Here is a 22,787-nt window from a genome sequence, read left to right on the forward strand (position 1 = left end):
CAACACTAGAATGTCAAAAAGTAATAAGCTAGGGGCCCACTTTGGAGAGTGGGGAGCAAAGTATGGGAGTGGGTGGATAAAGCAATTGAAAAGGTTCAAGAAGTGGGTTCAAGTTTCTCGGATACCACAAAACAGATTTTTGAAGTTGTTGGATGTATTTGACTTTTGAAGTTGTTGGATGTATTTGACTCCCAACTTTAGAAGCTCATAATAATGTTAGTACATTCAACTTTTATGTTGTATCTGATATTTTCTTTTTCTTATATAGCTTGAAATACTGTTGAACTTCTTTTTTTCCCATATATTAGATTGACTATCTATTTCAAATGTAATTGATAGGATTTTTTTATTAAGAGACATGACAGTAGACATTTCACACCTTTTAGTAAATATTTCAACTTCTATTTGGAATTGTGAATATGGAAAAAGAGAAAGAAGATGCATCCCCATAACAACTCCTCTCACTAATCCATAAACCTAGATATTGTATACAACACACAATTGATGTGTGTTTATTATATATGTAGTCACTGCCCATCTAGGTTGATTAAGATTATGCTCCTATATGTTAGGACGGGTTAAGACCACTTTATCCAGACTTTTCAAACTACATGCCAAGTTACTATAGTCCAATGCCTCATGCATGATTACCACCTTTTGTGCCTCCTCCAAGTGCCAACCCACACCCGTGGAACTTTACTTTTGCTGCCACGTCAAGTACCGCTGCTTTGAGTAGTTCTGTTGTCTTGTATAGTTTCGCTATACCAATGATGGGACCTCCTCCAATTGCATACCCATATCCATGGAGCAACCAGGTAATCGTTGGATGGTAAAGTAGTTCATGTGCTTTAATTTTATGAACTTGAATATTTGATCTAATTATTTATTTTTAATTTTTTTTAAAAATTTAGCAACACCCATGAAACTCTACTTCCGTTGCTATGTCAACCACTACTACCTTGAGTAGTTCTGCTACCTTGTATAGTTCGGCCATACCAATGATGGGACCTCTTCCAACTACATACCCATATCCATGGAGCAACAAGGTAATCATTGGATGGTAAAGTAGTTCATGTGTTTTAATTTTATGAACTTGAATATTTGGTCTAATTATTTATTTTTAAATTTTTATTTTTGAAAAATTGCAGCAACACCCATACTCTACTTTTGCTACAATGGATACTTCTGCTTCTATGTCTATTTTCACTCCCATGTGTAGATGGCCAAAATGGAAGTATTTCTTTCTCTGTCATAAAAAGGACAGGCAGGTATGCAGCATTTTTGCCTGCCATCACAATGCTGGAAAGTTTAAAATCTAACTCCATAAACCTGTAATTTATTGACAATCCATAAACCTGTAATTTATTGGCAATCCAAAAACCTGTAATTTATTGGCAATCCATAAACCTGTAATTTATTGGAAAGTTCATTTCACGCAGAAACATACTGTATTAAAAAGAAGTGGCACATTAAAGCTGAATAAAGTCTCAGAATTGAAGATCACTAATTACAAATAAAATCTCCAGTATATAACAACAAAGTCTTGACTTACAAACGCTAATATCCTATCAAACATAAAAACAAAGTCATCTTCACTTCGAACATATCAAATACAAGTAAATAACTATGTATACTAGAAAATAGGCACAAAGAAGTGTGCACACATGCTACATGTCGGCTTCTTGACTACAACGCTGGGCTTGATCGTTGTGGAGTGCCAACTCCCTCTTCCCAATCTATTCTTCTCTCTTTTGAAGTTCTTCCTCCCTCCTTAATGACATTGTAAATCTAGGAATGAAGCTGGGACAAACTACCTTAAGAATGTGCGATTGTATACAAAGCTAAGAAAGAATAAGCAGTAATGTCATGTAGCTCCTACAAGTCCTACTAACTATAACATCTTTTTCTAGGTGCACACTGAGATAAACCACTTGCAGAGCATTATCTAAAAAAGAATTTAGCTTTCTTCACCAATTACAAAAAAAATTGTTATAATACCCAACATTCTTGTAACATAAATTGAAATAGTTGCTCCTTAAATTTGGAGAAGATAGGAAGCTATAAACACTCATAAGTAAATAAATAAAAAGAAGAGAACAAAATAATTAGCATTCTTTGGCTCAGCCCAGCTCACGGTTGGGTCATTATCACCTAACTTCAATTGTGGGTTCATCATCTTTTGCATTGAATACTCAGCATATGCATGATTATAATAGTTAACAAAAGCAAAGACTCTATTATTGCTGGTGTTTTTTACATCATGTGATAGAGTTTAATAACATCAGCCCTTCAGCGCGGTTTTTGGGCAAAATGATGCCGATCGACGCTTAAGTTTTGGGGGAGAAAACCGGCTGAAACCAGTCGATGGGGAGGAGAAATGCCGACGCCAGCCAATGCTTCATTTTTGTGGCAGTTCATGATCGATTCTCATACCGAGCTTCGTCTGAGAGAGTAGAGAATAGAAAGAGAGAGAGTTGCAGAGGAGAGAGAGAGAGAGAGAGAGAGAGAGGATGAGAACTGAGACGCGAGGAAGAAGACGGATTGATATCGAAACGACGCCGTTTGGTTTACCAAACCAAACGGCGTCGTTCTGCTTATTCTTTTAATACATTATAAATAAAACGACGCCGTTTGGTTTATTATCAAACGGCGTTGTTTTAGTTGTGTTTAAAACACAACTATAGGATTAGATGATGCCGTTTCACTTAAACTTAAGTAGAACGGCGTCGTTTTAAGTACAGAGTATATATAAAAAAATTAATTTCTTTAGCCGGCCGGTTCAGCAGTTTGAACCAGGTTTGAACCGACTCCGAATCTGCCGATATCGATTTTCTCAATTTTGTACCGCACGCCGACCTGTTTTGCACCGATTTTGGCTGGTCTGAGTCGGTCCTAGTCGGTTCTCCGGTTTGTTTTACAGTCCTAGCTTGTAACGCAAACAAATTCAAACCTCGAGTTGTTTTTAAATATAATGCTTTCTAAAGCAAGCAGAATTTAGATAATAAACAAACAACAAGAAACAAAAATTAAAAAATAAATTGAAAAGAAAATAGACAACACCAAGAATTAATGAAAATTACCATAATTATTCATAACTATTACATACTGACCTTAACCAGTTCCACAACAGTAACTCCGAGTCTAACCTCAGTGACAACTTTTCTCAGATCCTCCTCTCCCCAGCTTCTAAGAACATTACTTCAGCATACATAAGCACTAGCAAATGGCCATAATAAGATGTTTGCGCCAAAAAACAAAACAAAACAACAAACAATAAAAAGGGTTTAAGAAAGGCTTGTTTTAATATTTTAACAACCAATTATAATTGAAATTAAGTTCAAAATCCAACTTTTCACCAAGTCATTCATTGCCATCACATTTTTATCCACTTTACTAAATGATTTCTACTTACTAACTCCCCAGATCAAACTATCAAGTATCCTTCTTACATGCATATCAAATAGTGCTTGTGTATCCGGTGCACAAAAACATTTAACCTAGCAAGCATATTATAATGCATTTGTACTGGTGCTATAAGTCTTTCTATGATTCAAAAAAATTGGAGTTTTACTTATTAATAAAACAAACACAAATGCACTCCATAAATAAAGGAAATGAAACAAAAATGAAAACATCGAGTTTCATTGCAAATCCGAAATGTAAATCATGGAGAACATATGGTAGTGGAGGCCCCGGCCGTTGCGATGGAGAATGGTCATGTTATTTTGGTCGAGATCAATAAAAATATTTGTCTAATATCTTCATTTCCTTAAGTGAGAAGGAAACCCATGAAAAATTCTCAAATACAGCAAAATCTATGCAAAAATGGATTGAGATATTGGAGTAGCGAGTTACCTAGGACGAAATCAGAATCGGCGTGCTGTAGAAGCTCTCACGCCTTGCAGAAGATCCAGTACATCTCTGTATTGCTGAGTTTCGTATTGCAGACCAGTTGAGACAACAATGAGTTTCGTATTGCAAACCAGGAAAAGTAGAAGAGGGAGAAGGGAAATCGAAGGGGGAGGAGGAAGAAGAAATTCAAGTAGAAGGGGGAGAAGGGAAATTGAAGGGGGAGAAGGAAAATCATGCATCTGGCAGAGGAAGAAGAAGTTCAAAATGTACTTTTTTTTTCTTTTAAATAGTGCATTTTGAATTCACGTATGAAGTAGTATACAGGGAGATCCAGATGACGCTGCATCCAGACTTTTTCAAATAATTAAAATGGGTACGGAAATCTGGTAAAAATAATAATAAAAAAAGTTACGGAAATGATAACTACAGGTAGAATTTGTAATGGGCGAAATAATAATCAATGATATTGATTAGTTATCGAAGTCGGGCATATATCTGGGCTTGGGCTGCTTTCTTTTAAGTGGGTTCATATTGATCACCTTGGTGGCCCAAGTTAATTGAAATGACTACATCCATGTTTCAAGCTTTCAACTGCAATTATCGTTCGACAGAGAAACTGTGTTTCCAATGCAAGTGCCCGTATCTTGACCGTTTTGGAATAACAATTATGTTGTCAGCGAACAGATCCTTCATGGAGTATATAGTCTGAGAGATATAGACTGATCACATACATATGAGATAGAATTTATAATATTTATAATTATCCGAGTGGATTTTTCAAGCAGCATTAAATGTTTAATAAATGTTATAAGACTCACTATTTATCTCTCTTCTATTCTAAACTATTAATAGAGGACGGAGATAAATTTCATTAAAGATTGGGGGTCCATTTTCTATTCGACAAGACGGATTTTTTTTTTTTTTTTTTTTTTTTGCACTTTTTAAAATCTTTATAACACTGCATTTTGCACTTTTTTTTTTTTTGAAATCTTTATAAACATGTTTTTCTTTAAAAAAAAAAAAATCACAAATTCGTTAAAAAACACTTTATTAACTATTAAGTGAAAAAAAAAAAACATAATTCGATAGAAATTGTCGGTAGACATCTTCGGTGAATTCATCATTTTCCTTTCTGAAAAAGAAAAAAGTGGTTAAACAATCTCTCAATCTTTTCACAAAATAAGTTAATAATAAAACAACCAAAACGAAGTGTAAATAAAAGATTCCAACACTGATACGTATAAATAAAAAGGCTTAATGAATGTTTTTTAAAAGTCCCTAAATCATAAAATCCACTCGTTTCTTCTTCTTCTTCTTCTTCTTTGGTTGGTAACGATTATTCTTCGTCTTCTTCTTCTTCTTCTATGTTTGGCAACGATTTTTTGTAATTAGAACAGTAATCCCGGATCACTCTTAGATCATCATCATCATCCGTGTTTTCGAATAGAAAATGGACCCCCAATCTTTTATGAAATTTATCCCCGTCCTCTATTATGTTTCTGACTACAAATTCAAGTGAAACTCGAAAGTCATCCCCTACATTGGTCTCACCTCGCCCCTCCAAGTCACCACCTGGAAAACAAAACAGCCACACGACACCATCTAATTGGGCAGAATTGGGGTATAGACTACTAGCCTCTCGACCATTGATATATATGTTGATACAGTCAAAATAGGGAGACAAATTAGCATCCAATTGCAAAACAATACCGATAACCAAACCTGCTAACTTGGCTTTTTTAGGTGGAGGCATTCGGAAACACATCTCATTCTCCCTAGTTTGATGCCGAAACCATTCTGGTAACTCCCCTCCTCTAACTTTTATTCTAATTGCCATTTTTCTACAGAATCTATATACCATAGGCATCATCATCGTTAAATTATCGATGAAGGATTTTCCACCACTACTTGCATTCTTTTGTCGAAGCCCCTCGCAATCCTCCAAACTAAGGGATCGCAAATTGGTAAATCTAGTGATCATACATGCAGGGATGCTAACGAAATTGTTTCCTGATAGAACCAAATATTGTAGCATGGGAAAGCAATGAAAACTCTCGAGGAAATCAACTTCTGCTAGATCACAGTTAAAGATGATCAACACTTCCAAAGCTGGAAACCCATCAGAGAACCTCATATCAACACTTCGAAAGCCCGAACTTGTTGATGATGACAACGACGATGATTTTGGAAACCTTCCAAGGTTTGTGCAACCCCAAAGACCAAGAGACTTCAGACGTGGCAACTTAGAAATGCTTCTAGGGAGATCTCTAAGCTTCTTGCATGAATGTATTTGTATGAATTCAAGCCCAATGAGATATTCAACTGACGAAGGCAGTTCTTGAATGGGACTGTTATCAAAAATAATTTGCCTTAAACGAGGAATTTCTCCCAAAATATTTGGAAATTTCTCAATACTTGTGCCCTCACCAAGTCTTAGGAATTCAAGAAGTGGCAACTTCAGGTTAGGAAGACGTCCAAGTTTAGAGCAATAATTCACATCCAAACTAGACAGTTTGTTTAGAAATCCAAGAGATTGATGAACCTCAACTAAATTGCCACAACCATTAAGATTCAAATTCTCAAGATTTGCCATCGTTGAGACATCGGGGATGCACGTCAAGTATTCACTGTAAGAAAAATTTATTTTTCTCAAATTTTCACAAACCTGGAAAATAAAGGTGAAAGGACCAATATTGTATTAGCTTCCAAGAATTACCCATATAATTTCATTTTTACAAGTATATATATATTTTTTTAAATCCAGAAAAATTGATCCAAGCATCTGAATTCTTATTTTAAACTCCAGATAAGAAATAAGATATTTAGATCATAACTTTACCAGCTTTATTCCTTCGAATTGCTTGATTTTACTGTGACACATGTTGAGAGTAACAAGTTTCTGGGGATGAAAATTGGAGGGCAGAGATGGTGACGGGTATCCAGTCCAATCAAGAAATCTTAGCTCATTAGACAAACTTTTAGGACCCTCTGAAAAGCGTGCATTACGTATTATAAGTAGTCTAAGCCTTTTCATTTCTGTAAAGGCTCCAGGATTCAGCAAAATATCTTTTTGTCCGAACGAATCTAGCTTTATGCCTTGAATTGCATTAGTTCCCTAGTAAATCATAGAACAAGTGGACGACAAAATATTAGGACTCAATTGATAGAAGAAAAATGATAAAATGGTTTTGTCGCTAGCTCTATTTACCGTGTTTTCCATAAGAACATGGAGAATATCCTCATGAGACCATAATCGGCTACGCTTTCCTGGCTCGTTGGGAGATTCTTTATGAACGATATTCCTACCCATCAATTGTATCACGTCATGCATCTGCAATTGGCCTAGGTATCCAATATTCACCAAAGATCTTTCAATGAGAACTTGTATTCCAATAATTGGATCAAAATCACTTGCTTCCAAAACTTCAGTTACAAAATCTTTGTTTTCTCCCTTGAAGAAACACGCAATATCAAGGAAGATAGCCTTCTCATTGTCCTCCAGTGCATCAAAGCTTATTTTTAGTATTTCGTAGATCTCTTTATGAAGACTTTTTTGCAATTTACATATTGTGCTTTCCCATTCAGCTTCGCTTCTACGATATAGGAGAGATCCCAGCACCACTAGAACCAAGGGAAGGCCCTTGGCGTACTGAACCACACGATCCATGAGCTTCTCATACCATTTTTCAGGATAAGATTTCTTGAATGCATTCCAACTAAGAAGTTGAAGAGCATCAGCATGACTTAATCCTCGGACCTCGTACTTTCTTTCTACCCCATGGGTATCTAGAACATGTTGATCTCTAGTTGTAATAATGATTCTACTTCCTGGACCAAACCAATTCTTATCTCCTGCTAATTTCTCAAGTTGTTCCAACTTATTGACATCATCAAGAACTAAAAGAACCTTCATATGGCAGAGCCTCTCCTTTATTACATTAATTCCTCTATCCTCGTTTCCAACCTTTAAGTTGGTATTGCCCAACGTCTCAGATAGAAGTGTTTCTTGTAATTGAACAAGGCCGCACCGCTTTGTAGTTTCTCGGACGTTAGCAAGAAAGCTGAAACTTTGAAATTGACCAGCAAATAAGTTATATACAGCTTTTGCAATAGTTGTTTTACCTATTCCTCCAATTCCATGGATTCCAACCATGCGAACGTCGTCATACCCAACACTCAACAACTCACTCATGGCATCTATGTGAGAATGTAATCCGACTGGGTTCTTCGCAACATCTAGAAATGTGCACTTCAATATTCCACTTGATATCTCTTCAACAATGCTCTGGATAAAATCGGACTCATGCCTGCATGCCATTCAAACAGGACAATCTAGAAATCATATATACTGTTACATATCAAAAGCATTTCAGGATCAATCTAGAAATCGCTAAGAAGAATCTGATCAAGGATTTCTTTAGTGCCACAAATATAGAGGAATTAAGAAATGAAAAGTAAAGCAGCAAAAAGGAATTGGAACCAATTAAGTGCAATTACCATAAATCAGAGAGAAATGAAAAGGAGGAGAAAGACCTATTTGGTTTTATGCTAAATGCTTATAGCACATTGGTTTACGTTACAACTCAAGTATTTGAGTCCTTACTTTATCAGAATTATTTGATATTAATGCTTGCATTTAATAAAACTGAAATCGTACCCATTGTTCAAATGCCAACCAGACAAATTGGCTGCCTCTTTGAGAGCCACCTTCCACCTCAACACCCTCTGCATATCATCCTTGAATTTCTTTTCATGCATTCCATCACTTCTCCAAACTGTTTCCGCACATCTGAAGGACCCACATCGTAGAAAATGGGTCGAACCATTTGGCCAATTGATTTCCGACAGTCGAGAATCTTGACGAGTTCATCTAAGCACCACGTGGAAGTGGCATAGTTCTTAGAGAAGACGATGATGGAAATCTTAGATTGTTCGATGGCTTCCAAAAGTACTGGGGAGATTTCGTTTCCCTTCTGAAGATCCACGTCATCTCTGAAGGTTTTGATCCCCTTTATAACGAGAGCGTTATATAGATGACCGGTAAAGGTATTGCGGGTATCTTCCCCTCTGAAACTCAGAAACACGTCATGATTCCGTTGAGGGGAAGACGAGGAGGAGGAGACATTTGGGATGGCCATGGAAGAGATTGAAATCTTGCTAGCTTGTTTGAAGGAAGAAGGGTCAGGAGTTATTGAGTGCAGAGAGACATGCGAGTGGAGAGCTTTATGTTAAGGAAGTGGATAAGATGGTTTGAGTGGGTCACTAGTACTGTTATGTGTAATTAAACTCGCATGAAATTTCCTGACACATGAAAGGGGAAAATGATCCTGAAAAAGTGGCGATTGGACCATCCTGTCTTGTCTGTAGTCAATGGCAATTAAATCTTTGTTGAACTCTTTTAACAGCTGACCCACCATAAAGATATATCGAAATTAGAATCTATGAATGCATTTTATTATGCAGTAGGTAGCTTCTAAGAATTTATATGGATGCATATCTTTTTTTTTATTTCATTTTGTATGTTGGATTTTTACAGTAAAAAAGATTCTCTTTTTTCTTTGCACTAGTCGATGATGTACAATTTAATTTAGTTTTTGTCTTAATCTTGTAAGTATGGTTTTAATTATGAATGAATTTATCTTGTTGAGAAAAAAAAAAAAAAAAAAACTCACATGAAATTTCCTGAGCATCATTACCAAAGAAGCTGCTACTTTCAAACTGATAAGTAAATTTTTTTTCTTTGTCAAAAAAGGTATGCATTACGAGTCGCTTTGAAGAAAAACTTGTCCTTAGAGCACTCCCAACAGCTTATGTAAATCTGTTATTTCTGTATATTTTGAAGAAAGTAGTAAGAAAAAGCCGTCCAACGGATGATCTATTTCATCCGTAAATTCCATTTCTCTATAGTGTTACCGCTAGATCTAGCAGTAATTATTCACAGTTATAAATCTATTTTTAATTATTTCTCTCTCATCTATGTACTTTTCCATTCCCTATTATGTTTTAGTTTATTTCATTTTATCCCATTTTCACTTCATCCGATTATTTCGCGCCTTCCCTTCCTCACAGGTACCTTCTGCTCATCTTCAAATCTGCTTCCCTTCCAGTGCAAGCATCATTCCATAGTTGCCTTCTGATCATCTTCCATCTATCCCCGTCGCAACTCCTATTCCGAGTGGGTTTTGGGAATGGTTCAACCTCTTCTCTCTCAATCTCTCTATTCTCCTTCAAATAAATTATATGATAATTTTTAGTAGATAAAATCTTAGATTTTCGTGCATGTTGATATTTTTTGGAGTTTTTGCTTCTTCAGATTTGGAGATGGTCACATACTTAGGGTTTTTTGTTAGATTTTGAGAGGGACGAGGATGGTCGCATGTTTTTCTTCTTTAAAATACGCTCTACTGATGATGCATTCTTATAACTAGAAAAAGCTTCAGAGTCTCAAACTATGGTGGAAGAGGATTAAACGTAGGCCTATTAGCATTTTGCAAAGGATTTTTTTTTTTTTTTAAGTAAAACATAATAACTCCATAAAACTGCAAAGGAAATTATAACCTCCATGATTGAAAATCTTCCCATCCAAAACTTAAAACACAACCAGAAAGACTATTATCTCAATTAAGTTGGTGATGCCTCTTGTCTACTTTGTTGATTGGCATCCTTCTTTGGAACTCACACCTTTTTATTCTTCACAATTATCTATATATATATACGTATATATATAATGTGAATGAAGTGGTACTGGGCTGAATGTACAGCCTTTTTTATAGTTGAAAACCAACTCTAGTTATCATTAATTATGTATTATTTTTTAGTCTTTTACTCGGTTATATGCCATTTAAGAGAAATGGATAGAATATAGATGAGGCAGCAAAATGTCTTAACAAAAATGTTGGCTTAGTGAAATTTATTGAAGTTAAATGGTTGTCTTAACAAAAATGGTTGGCTTACTGAATATAATCTTTTATTATTTGTTAAATCAATTTATATGTTGTAAATGCTAACCATTTGTATGCTGTAAAAGCTCTAAAAGTGTCATCCATTGAAGGGTCCCTGTATTTTCTTATTTGGGGTGAATTTCTGAAACTTGGTGTTTATTTATTTATTTTTTTTCTTCATTTATTTTTTGAAACTTGGTGTTTTATTTGGCTTCATTTCAGTTTAGCCTGCTTTATTATTTACCATCTGGAAATTTTCAAGCTGGGAGATTCTACTTGCTGTCTCCTAGCTTCATTTCATATATATATGAATTGGATGTGGTTGGTGGAGGGTGTATAGATTGTTGACTTTGATACTACTGGGCTGAATGCTTAGCCTTTTTGACGGTATAGATAGCTGGGAGCAAAATGTATTAAAAAATTAGTTGGCTTTGTGTAATCAACTCCCCCCCCCCCCCCCTTTTTTTGTCCACTACTAACCTGCCCTGTTATCCCCATTTGAGATCAGTAAAATTTTTAATTGAGTTTAATCAACAAGTGGTACTTATTAAAATTTAATTTGACAAACTTTTTAATCGATAGAATTATTGAGTTCCATGATCCCATTTTTTTCTTTTGTTTTTTGTTTTTTGTTTTTTTTCCTTTGAAGGATGGATTCACAACTCCATCAAGTTCATTCATTTACTACCCTCTTACAGGAAGGGGAAGAAAGCTACAATGACTACCTTTTCACATCTTTGAATGAATTAGAATCTCAAGTAACTCCTCCCAACCCAAAACAAGTTACTGCTAGAAAATTAAAATCTAGACAATGAAACTTTAATGTTGAGGAGGATAATTTACTAATGTCAGCGTGGCTTAATATGAGTTTGGACTCGATCAATGGGGTTGATCAATCTAAACATTTATTTTGGGTTAGAGTACATGAATATCATGAGAAAAACAAGAAACACACATCTTGTGAACGTAGTTCAAGTTCTCTTACAAATAGATGGTCAACCATCCAATATGCTACAAAAAAGTTTTGTGGGGCCTTAGCTCAAATCGAAGGAAGGTCTCCAAGTGGGGTTACTAAGCAAGATAAGATGCACAAACAATATCTTTTAATTTCATTGTTTAAATGACATTGTATTATATATATTTCACATCTCATTTAATGATTTTTTAGATTGAGCAAGCAAATGAGCTCTATCGAAGTAACCAGTTCGCAACATTCAACTTCCTTCATTGTTGGACTATTCTAAGGCACCATCCAAAATGGAAACAAACTGTGGCTGATGGCAGTGTGAAAATTAAGAGAAGATCAGTAACCCCAGATGCTCATGTGCCAATGTTTATATCTATAGATGAAGACACCATATCTCTATCTATAGATGTGAATCTGGAGAGACCTATTGGAAAGAAGGCTAAAAAGAAACGAAAGAGGCAAGATAGTATTTCTTCGAATCTTGCTGATTTGGTGACTAAAATGAGATAGGAGAAAAAGTGAGCAAATACTGAGAATGTAGAAGATAAGAAAGAGCTTATTTGCCTTACAAAAGAGAGGCTTGATTTGGATCAACAGAGAGAAGATAAGGAAATTATAAGGATTGACAACTCAAGTTTGCCTCCAATGTAGCAAGAGTATTTCTGTAGGCTCCAATTGAAAATACTTGAGAAGCAAAGGCCTACAAATCCATGACTGGGTGGTGTATGGGTTGCAAATGAACATTTTTAGAAAGGTAACAATGCAGCCACTTTTGGGAATGCTCTTTTGATAGTTTTTTGTATAAAACATAGCACAAACTTGAAGCTACAAATTCAGCCACATTTGGAAATTATTTTGATAGTTTTTGTATAAAACTATGCACAAACCTGAGTCACAATGTAGCCAGTGGATAGTCTAGATTTTCTTTTATATAGAACATAACACAGTTCACACATCAAACTGTCTTAATAGTCTAATGTGTTATTTGTTAGGAAAATTATGATGGTGGGACACTAAAGTGTAGTTGTGAATGATTTAAGAGTATTATGTGAAGAAATGAGCATGAATGATTATTATGTGAATGAATGAGTTAAAATCTGAACTTACTGTATTATGGAGTTTGTTTTAATCACTATGTTCAGAGTATAACAATTTGAACTTATTGATGAAAATTCTTACATTCAACTTTCTTCCACATTGGATATTACCTTCGTGAGAATCTATACATGTTGAATGAGAATGTATTTTTGTGGAATATAATCTCTTAGTTTTCTTGGTCTCATTTTATTATTTCTCTTCATTTTCCCTATCCTGGGCAGTATTTTTCCTTAGTGTAGTGTTCTTGGTCTCAAACCTTCTATTTGATATAGACAACTCATTGTTAAGGAGCAATGCCTTGTTGAATTTCTATCCATATGTTTTCTCTAGTTACCTAGCCCCTAAAATCTAAACTTCGAAGTCTCGAGAATGCTGAACAACACATTCAGTAGCTATATCCTTAATTTGCGTATGTATTTGACGGAGGCATCTTGGAATATAGGGACCAAGTAAAAAGAAACATTGGTGGCTAGTTTTGTGACCAAATTTTTTTTATAAAAGGAACATTACGAAAAAAAAAAAAAAACTAATGATTCAGCAAACAACTATTGAAAATAGTTTGCAAAGATTATAAACATTATTGATGATAGAACAGACCTAAATCTTAAATTACCCTTGGCATTAAACAAGAATATAACATTATACTAAACATAGTGAAATTAAGAAAATTAAGGTTACATCTTGTACAAAACAAGAATAAAACATTAGGCTAAACATAGTGAAATATAAAATACAAGTACTTAAAATTGACTATATATTTGCCATAAATGTTCAATAAGATCCGATTGGAGTTGAGAATGAAGTTCTCGATCTCGAATGTGATGATGATGTTGAATGAAGTTTACAAATTCATCTATATGCTCATGGGACACTGGCTCTTGAGATATTTCATCGTTTTGTTCATGAACGAAGTCTTGTACTCGAAGGTAAGAATGCCGCTCATCTTTTACGATCATATTATGCAAAATTATGCATGCCATCATAATCTCCTTTAGCGTTTGTCGATCATAAAATCATGCAAGTCCGCATACAATTGCAAATCAAGCTTGAAGCACTCCAAATGCTCGTTCTACATCTTTTTTTGCTGATTCTTGAGTTGTAGCAAAATATTTTTTTTTATGGCCATGTGGAGCATGAATTGTTTTGACAAACGTCGACCATGAAGGATATATACCATCAGCAAGATAATATCTCATTAAGTAGTCATTTCCATTTATTGAGTAGTTGACTTTCAGAGCATGTCCTTCAGCGAGCTCTCTAAAAATAGAGAATGTTCTAGGACATTAATATCATTATGAGAGCCTGATAATCCAAAAAATGCATGCCATATCCAAAGGTCGTATGACGCTACGACTTCTAAAATTATCGTTGGCTTATGACTGTGACCACAATACATTCCTTTCCATGCACATGGACAATTTTTCCATTTCCAATGCATGCAATCAACACTCCCTAACATCCCAGGAAACCCACGACTTTCTCCAACAGCTAGCAATCTAGCAATATCGCTATCGTTTGGTGATCTTAAGTACTCATTGGAGAAGATGCTAATGACAGCCTTAACAAATTTTTTTCAAATACTCGGTTGCTGTATTTTCTACAATCCTTAAGTATTCGTCCACAAAATCACCAGATACTCCATAAGCTAATATTCTCATCGCAATAGTTATTTTTTGAAGGGAGGAATGCCCAAGTCTTCTAGCAACATCTCTTCTTTAGACGAAATATGGTTCGTATACTTCGACTGCAGCTTGACGCAAGAAAAGATGAAGTTGCATTCGGAACCTCCTGCGGAATAGATTCGGAGGATATATGGGTGATTTAGCAAAATAATCTTGGAAAAGGCGTTGGTGGCCTTCAAACGGATTTCTTCGAATGAATATACGACGCATAATAGAATTACGACATGATACAGAGCCTCTTTCATTACCCAAACGTTCTGCTTCCATAGTAAGAGCTAAATTTAATTCGAACTTCTCGACAGATGACGAAGAGTTGAATACCTCAGAGACGGGATCCATAAGAACTATATAGAAAGAAGAACAAGAAGAATTGTGTAAAGAAATGGAAATGAAGATGTTGGTGAAACTTTATGAAGAAATTGTGTTATTTATAGTTGAAGTTTTGAGAAAATCAAAGGAATATTCTTAGTATATACTAGAGAATATATTAAGAATATTCTTTCACAATTATCGAAAATAGATATTCACGGAATATACCGAATAATATTTTAGGAATATTCTTTCACAATTATCGAAAATGAATTTTTACGGAATATATCTTAAAGAATATTCTTTTACAATTATTGAGAATGGATATTCTCATAATATACTTTGAGAATATTTTCCGTATATAATCTCTTATTTTTATTTTTTAAATTAATTTATATTTTGGTTTAGCTTATAAATTTGGATTAATTTAAAATAGAACATAATTATATGACATTGTATATGGGGAGATATTACAAATATCAAAAGATATGTGGATATTATTGATAGATAGAGAAAATATTTGAAATGAATAAAAAAATATTAAAAAATATAATATTTAAATGATATGAAGAAAAAATAGATAAACTGATATATAGTATATTGTAAAAGTCAATATATAAAATAGAAAAATTAAATTTTGATGATATATTTTAAATGATAGGATGAAGAAGCTATTACAAATACTCTTAGTCTTTATTAGGAGTACTTAGTCTTTACCTCTCCCATCTGTCTGTCTTTCACCGAATGTTCCAACAAAGCACACAACATTTTACTTTTTTCTTTTTATAGCTTTTTCTCCCTTTGCTTGGAAAATTGAAATGAGCCTGATAAGAATCCTTGGTTTCTTTAGTGAGTACCCACATATCTTTTCTTTTTTATTCCCTTTCGTTACATTAATTCTTTTCATTTTTATCTGAAAGAGTCAATCAAACCTGCACTTATCTCAAGTTGGAGTTTATGTTGTGGAAAAATTCATTTCCTCAGTTGTCAATATTTTATAAATAGTAGTAAGATAATAACAAATAATATATAAATAATAATAAATAATTTATAAATAATAATAAAATAATCTAATAATATCTTAGAACAATTGTATTAAAAAAACATGCTTAAGATTAGGAACTTTATTTCCTCTACCTCTTTAAATATTTACGATATTCTTCTTATAAACATTAAGTTAGTATTATAAAAATAATAAATACAAAATTATTTGGGTTTATTTAAACTTAAAGCCTTAAACAAGTTGATTCCGGCCAAAATATACGCAAATTTCGATCTTAAAAAAAAAAAGAAATTCACAAATAGCCTCTTATATAGACAATTCGAACTGAACTCAAGATTTAGACCCTGTTTAGATAGTGAGATGAGATGAGATGAGACGATTTTAAATGAAAGTTAAATGTTGAATAAAATATTATTAGAATATTATTATTATTTTAAAATTTGAAAAAATTGAATTATTTATTATATTTTGTATGAAAATTTAAAAAAATTATAATGATGAGATGAGATGAAATGAGATGAGATAAAACCGTTTCTGTATCCAAATGAAATCTTATTGGGATAAATGTCACCATATAAGTTGTGTAAACAATAAAGTTAGTGCACAAATAAATGAGGCTTACAATTAATTTGTTGCTTGCAGGAATTGCCATACACATGATGTTGCTCGCGAGGAATATGATCGCCCAGGCAATGGTCAAATGAGGCGATGCCACCTACGATATGAGAGCCTATTTCAACAAAACAGAAAAAAAAAAAAAAAAAAAAAAAAAGTGAGATTTGAGTCGTATTATTTACGATAGACTTATTTGACAAGGAAGTTAAAAATTTAAGGAAATGAGATAGTGATCATACCCCATAAGATAAAGATAAAAATATGTGATATATGTGATCTCATATTATTTAGAAAAGAAAAGTTATTGCTCTTTATAATATTCTAATGAAGCTCTAATTGTATTTTTAATTAGTTCTTTTAGAGTATAAGCTATGTGTCTTGAGCCTTTCATTAGGGCGTTACACTATATACATGACTTAAATGTTAAAATTCTTTTTTTTTTCTTTTGATTTTCTTTTAAGTATTTTTTTAATATTTTAATCATTGAGAAAAAAAAGAAATAAATATACAATTTCACTAATAGTCACTTCATTAACTATTAAGAAAAAAATAAATAAATTAATTAAAATACATGAACGATAAGATTGAGCGGTAAGTTTGAAGAATACCACTATCATTTTTGGTTAAAAAGGTATGCATTACGGGTCGCTTCGAAGAAAAACTTGTCTTTGATCTTGTGTATGTTTGAGATTGCGGTGGGAAATATTACTTTTAGCTTAAGGCTTATAGCTTAGAGCTTAATATAATAAGCTCTACTGTTAAAAAACTATTTACTGTTTGAGATCCTTATGTCTAAAGCACTTTCAAATATATTAGATTTATTTGGAAACAAATTAAAAAAGTACTTTTTGAAGTAGAAATGACATAAAAGGGCACATCCTTGATAGAAATCAAATATTATAATAAAATAACAACGAAAATGGTCTAATAGGTTCTTCAGTAATTATAATGAAAAAAATCTCTTCAACGATGCATAAGTGAAAGAGCAATATAATTACGCTCAATATTCATAACATTTTCACTGGATATCTCTGATTGTTGCATGCTCGAGTAATCTTCTGCTTCCTCGTCCTCCGTGCTTCCAGGAGGTAGATAATCCTCATCGTCATCGTATGGCTTGAACTCAATATCCTTCAATGCATGAGTTCTAATAAAATTATGAATAGCCATAGACGCCACGCCAATTTTAACTTGCTTATCATAAGGAAAATCTGGCATATGATCTAATATTTTCCATCTATTTTTTCAAACTCCAAATATTCTCTCAATAGTGCATCTGAGCGACGAATGTGCATGATTAAATATTTCACGCATACCCATTGGTTGAGGACCATGACGAAAGTCTGGTAGATGATATCGTTCCCTTCTATATGGCCCCATGTATCTGTTCATATGAGGATATCTAGCATCTACCAAGTAATATTTACCTGCATACAATTTAGGATAATAAATCAAAAGTAATGCAGAAATCATTTAAAGTTCATTAAGGTCATTCTTATTAAAATTTAAACCTCTAGGTGGATGTGGAAAGCACAATTTCTCCTTCTAAATAGTTTCCATAAAAATACGTGTATCATGTGCTGTACCTTCCCATCTAGCCTAAACAAAATTGAAACACCAATGAAAATCACAAACAACCATGATATTCTGAGTAGGTATGCTTTTTCTATCAATAAATGGAATTTGTTTTGTTGGAGAAATAGTAACTGGCACTTGGGTTCCATCAATAGCTCCAATACAATCTTTAAAGTATGGCCAATATCATTCATCTTAATGGATTTTTCTTTTTTTTTGAACATCCTTAAATTTCCTATAAGTGGGGCTAATAATGTCGACCGCCATTTGTGAAACGGCCATTAATACATTATTAAAATGCCTACTAATAGTCTCTCTCGAATGTTTAAATCTTTCTTGTGCCATTCTATTCCCGAACCCATAACCTAATGTAATCAAGAAAATTCCTACCATTTCTTCCATAGTTATGTTTCAAGTACCAGTTAAGTTATATCTTTCATTCAACTCTTTGCATAAAGTATGAAATACATATTTTTCCATCATAAATTGTTGATGACATCTATCATGATGACCATTTAGAATCTCCATAACAAACTTATAACCTATATGTGGAGAGGTCCTACAAAGTTCCTTTACAATATATGTTGTGTAATATTTAGAAGCCACTAGCAATTGTAATGCTATTACAAAGTCAATATCATTCTTTTTTTCTTCTTCTTTGCCATTATTAGCATCACTTGTATAATCTTCAGTATCGTGACCATTATTTTCCATGTCTATAAAAAGATAAAAATATGAAAAAAAAAATAAAGATGCAATGCTTAAGAATAAGCATCACTAAAAAAATGTTGTCAAAATTCACCCAAAAAATATAATAAAAAAAATTAAGTCACAAAAATCTCTTTAGAAACCATGACTAGAAAGAATCGAAATCCAATTAAGGCCATGGAGGAGAACAGTGATCAAAGAGGAGGGAAAAAGCTTTAGAAACCATGACTAGAAAGAATCGAAATCCAATTAAGCAGGTAATTAATATCAATTATGTTGCAAAAAAGCTGGTGCTTTTTCTAGATTAGTGATGTTTAGAATATATATAATGGGTTGTGATCCCCCTTGTGCGAATTAGTCAGTCCTTGCAATTACTACCTAATTACATGAAGACTTTCCCTTTTTCGTTTGGACTGGGTTTGTTCTCGATCCACTCTTTCAAGTTGTACGTATAAATTGACCCGATCATGTCCACACGTAAACGAGTTATAGAGTTTATTTCTGGAAGTAGATGGGGTCCGGTGTTTCCTTCGTAAGCTGGCAATTTGCAGGGCCTGAAGTTTTATTTTAAAGAAAATATGTTGTCTTTTGAATTATTGTTCAAGTTGTCCATAAACTCTAATAATTAATTATAACAAAGTTGGCTAGATAGGAAATTAAGACAGTACTGATCATGATTAGGTTGAGTGTCTGAAATGATTAATTTTTCAAAATTAATAAGAGAAATTTTGACGGTCAGTTTTTGTGGTACTACTCTAGAATTAATAGAAGAAATTTTAGATTTTAGGGTATTAATACTGCATGCGGTCACAAATTTATCCGTGAAATCTGAGAACAAAAAATACACCCATGTACATCTACAAGAAAAATGAATTTTTGTGACCAATTTATTGCGACTAAAAGACTATTTATAACCAATTTTAATTGTAAATAATCATTTCACTGGAATTAACTGGTCACAAATAAGCAGTTTTCTTATAGTGTATATATACACTCATGAATTGAATCACTTAAAAATAAAAATAAAAAACAAAAAAGTACAAATTAATAAAAATAAGGGTGGTTATATCCACCCTCTAGGGATGGTCGATCTGTGCATATATGGCCAGAATAATGATAGAGTTATTACTATATTACTATCCATCTACAACTCCTTTTATATTTGATATTTTTTTTAATTTTTTAATTTATTTAATGATTAAGAAAGTGAGTATTAATAAAGTTATATATTTTTTAAATTTTTTCTTAGTGATTAAGGATGTTAAAAAAATACTTCAAAGAAAATGATAAAAAATAAATAAAAAAACTTAAAATGTACTTGGGTAGTAGTAGATGGGTAGTCATAGGGTAGTAAGCCTATCACTACCTATATATTAATATTTGTGATTAAATATTATAAAAGTATAATTTTGGAAGCACTAACTTTTAATTAATTTTGCTCATGTTCATGATCATTATATAGCATTTCTCATATTCTATCGTATGAGATTGGATTAAACCTTAAAATGCGCGCCATTTCATTAGATACATCGCATTAATTGATAATCACAATAATCCAACATAAAGCATATTAAAAACATACATATCTCTTTCCAAACAGCCTAATTAATTGCGATGTTATATAGGAGTACTAATTATATACCATTATCCAAATAATTATTATTATACAAGTAATTATGAGATCATAATTATAGATAGTACTAGCAATGAGACTGCATGATCATGTGGGCATCAGAAGATGATGATGATGATGATCTTCAATCCAAAGAGGAGCTCATTTATACATCATTTATACATGGATGGAGGCATCTGTAGAGGTGGAGGAGCATTTGGTGGGCCAATCCAACCTAGCATGCACACGATTAGAAATTAATTAAACAACGTTAATAATTAACCTAAAATTAATAATGTTTGATGATATTGCTGATTATAATAAAGGAAAACTGGTGTGAATTATTATGGTACAACCTATGGAGGGGTTCAAGCCTCTGTGTTTTAGCTCTGCATGCTCTTGACAAAGAGCACATGGTTCACAGCAGAAATGTACACAGCAATCGCAGCAAGGATCTTCCGGTAGTCCGAATTTTGATCTTAATTTCTCTCTATACATGCAGGAGATCACCCACTGGCATTGGAACAGCATCAAACACCCATACACGAAGCCTTGAGCAACGCAAGCTATGTGAAATGCATGAAACAACAACAAAGATTAAAGAGTAGTGTCTTAATTTAGAGATTTAAAAGTTCGATCCCATACATCTGTAATTGATACGTTTTTGTGAAGTTTTATCCCTTGATAATGATCTATATATATATATATATATTTGTGAGTGCATGGTATTGAAATCAGTTGAATAAAAAGAAGAAGAAATTTCACATACAGCTTTGGCCTTCATCCACAACTTCAGCAATTCGGTCAAAGGTGATGCACGGGAGACAGCATGCTCTGCAACCTGCACCATCATCATTTCATCAGTTTATCTTTCAGAATATTACAGAATAAAGATGCAGGCAATTTATAAGCTACAAGTCGTATACCACCTGCTGCAACTACAAGTCGCGCAGCACCACTTTCACATGCAACACAACATGATGAAAAATGAGGATCTCTTTATTTTGTCTTTATCTGCATTACTCATTGTTTTATTCTTTTTGTATTATTCATTTTATTTTCTGGCAGCTATATTTAGTAGGAAAAATCTGTTAGTTTGCTAGAGATGACAGTATATAGCAGGCCCTCTCCACTACATTGTACCTATGTCTTCTCAATAAATCTAAAGTGTGGAATATTCATCTTCTCCATGCATCGTGCTCCTTGATTCTCTGGTTCTTTTTCCCAGCTTTACCTTTACTTACATGGTATCAAGAGCCTAGGAGCATTTTTTTTTTCATGGAGGACACACAGGAATATTCGGATGACTCATCCTCTATTCATACACACCTAAACACAAACACCTCACCTGCATCCCGTTTCTTGAACCTTGGTGACCTTAACAACCCATTTCGCTTAGACAATGGCGACAACCCTGCTGTTATCCTCATCACAGATCTGTTTACCACCGACAACTATGCAAACTGGTCCCGTGCTATGCGACGGGCACTACGTGCGAAGAACAAACTCGGCTTCATTTTCGGCGCCATTCTGCAACCTACTGAACCAGAGGACCCTTTGGTCGAGCTCTGGGAATGCTGCAACGACATGGTAGTATCGTGGCTACAGAACTCCATCAGCTCTTCAATCAAATCCAATGTCGTGTTCGTTGATGATGCTAGGGAAATTTGGCTCGACCTTCAGAATCGATTTTCTCGGCAAAATGGGCCCCGAATTTTCAAGCTTAAGAAAAATCTCTCTAGCATTCATCAAGATCATGACTCAGTAAGTATTTACTATGGTAAGCTGAAAACCCTTTGGGATGAACTCTCCATTTACGATCCAATTCCTGCTTGTACTTGTGGTTCTACAAAAACTCTCTTGGATCGCTATCAAAGAGATTTTGTGTTTCAATTTCTTATGGGTTTACATGAATCGCTAATGTGCATGACCAGCTTATGCTTTTAGACCCTTTGCCTCTTGTCACTAAGGTCTTCTCTCTAATTCACCAACAAGAACAGCAACACCAGCTCCTTCTCATCATTCCCTCTCTTGATTCAATGGCCTTAGCCATCAAGAAACCTTACACACCCATTAATTCCCCTCACCCACCCAAACCTTCCTTCAAGAGGGATAGACCATATTGTAACCACTGCAAGATTTCATGCCATTCATTCGAAACTTGTTTCAAAGTTAGTAATGCCGAGGCCCCCATTTGTTCTCATTGCCATTTACCTGGCCACAAAGCTGACAAGTGCTATAAGCTACATGGGTATCCACTAGGCCACAAGTTTTTCAGCAAATCTTCAACACCTAGACCCTTTGCTAATCAATCGAGTTTTAATGCTTCTGAATCTGAGGACATTAGTAATGAGAAAGTTGATTTGACTAAAACTCAATATCAAAAACTTGTTGCCTTGCTTTAATCACGAGACTCCACAACTGC

At 33.9% G+C, this 22,787-nt stretch overlaps 3 protein-coding genes across 5 annotated transcripts; 1 reads left to right on the top strand and 2 right to left on the bottom strand.

Moving 5' to 3' along the window:
* Positions 1–5,188: 5,188 nt before the first annotated feature.
* Positions 5,189–6,445, bottom strand: LOC121247418 (TMV resistance protein N-like). The gene has a single exon (XM_041145773.1). The coding sequence runs from the start codon at positions 6,443–6,445 to the stop codon at positions 5,189–5,191; it is 1,257 nt and encodes a 418-aa protein (XP_041001707.1).
* LOC121247216 (disease resistance protein RUN1-like) lies at positions 5,648–9,151 on the bottom strand. 3 transcript variants are annotated; one of them, XR_005937235.1, is made up of 4 exons: positions 8,510–9,151; positions 7,061–8,159; positions 5,800–6,967; positions 5,648–5,759 (listed from the first exon to the last, which is right to left on the bottom strand). XR_005937235.1 is itself a non-coding variant. In XM_041145589.1 (3 exons), the coding sequence occupies exons 1-3, from the start codon at positions 8,608–8,610 to the stop codon at positions 6,680–6,682; spliced, it is 1,488 nt and encodes a 495-aa protein (XP_041001523.1). In that variant the 5' UTR covers positions 8,611–9,151; the 3' UTR covers positions 5,728–6,679. The 3 variants fall into 3 exon arrangements, 2 of the variants coding, with proteins under 2 accessions (XP_041001523.1, XP_041001524.1); XM_041145589.1 differs by having other exon boundaries at positions 5,728–6,967; XM_041145590.1 differs by having other exon boundaries at positions 5,728–6,967; positions 7,061–8,184; positions 8,510–8,592.
* Positions 9,152–21,640: 12,489 nt separating this feature from the next.
* On the top strand, positions 21,641–22,309 carry LOC121247419. Its single transcript, XM_041145774.1, has one exon. The coding sequence runs from the start codon at positions 21,641–21,643 to the stop codon at positions 22,307–22,309; it is 669 nt and encodes a 222-aa protein (XP_041001708.1).
* The last annotated feature ends 478 nt before the right edge of the window (positions 22,310–22,787 follow it).

This window comes from Juglans microcarpa x Juglans regia, chromosome 1S (genome assembly GCF_004785595.1).
Source record: "Juglans microcarpa x Juglans regia isolate MS1-56 chromosome 1S, Jm3101_v1.0, whole genome shotgun sequence".
Classification (NCBI taxonomy): Eukaryota; Viridiplantae; Streptophyta; class Magnoliopsida; order Fagales; family Juglandaceae; genus Juglans; species Juglans microcarpa x Juglans regia.

Coding starts and splice junctions, on each gene's coding strand:
- LOC121247418 (XM_041145773.1), bottom strand. CDS start 6,445: ATGGCAAATCTTGAGAATTTGAATCTTAATGGTTGTGGCAATTTAGTT.
- LOC121247216 (XM_041145589.1), bottom strand. CDS start 8,610: ATGCATGAAAAGAAATTCAAGGATGATATGCAGAGGGTGTTGAGGTGG. Junction 8,160..8,509: donor GGTTGGCATTTGAACAATGG/GTACGATTTCAG, acceptor AATGGCATGCAG/GCATGAGTCCGATTTTATCC. Junction 6,968..7,060: donor ATGTTCTTATGGAAAACACG/GTAAATAGAGCT, acceptor ATGATTTACTAG/GGAACTAATGCAATTCAAGG.
- LOC121247419 (XM_041145774.1), top strand. CDS start 21,641: ATGGAGGACACACAGGAATATTCGGATGACTCATCCTCTATTCATACA.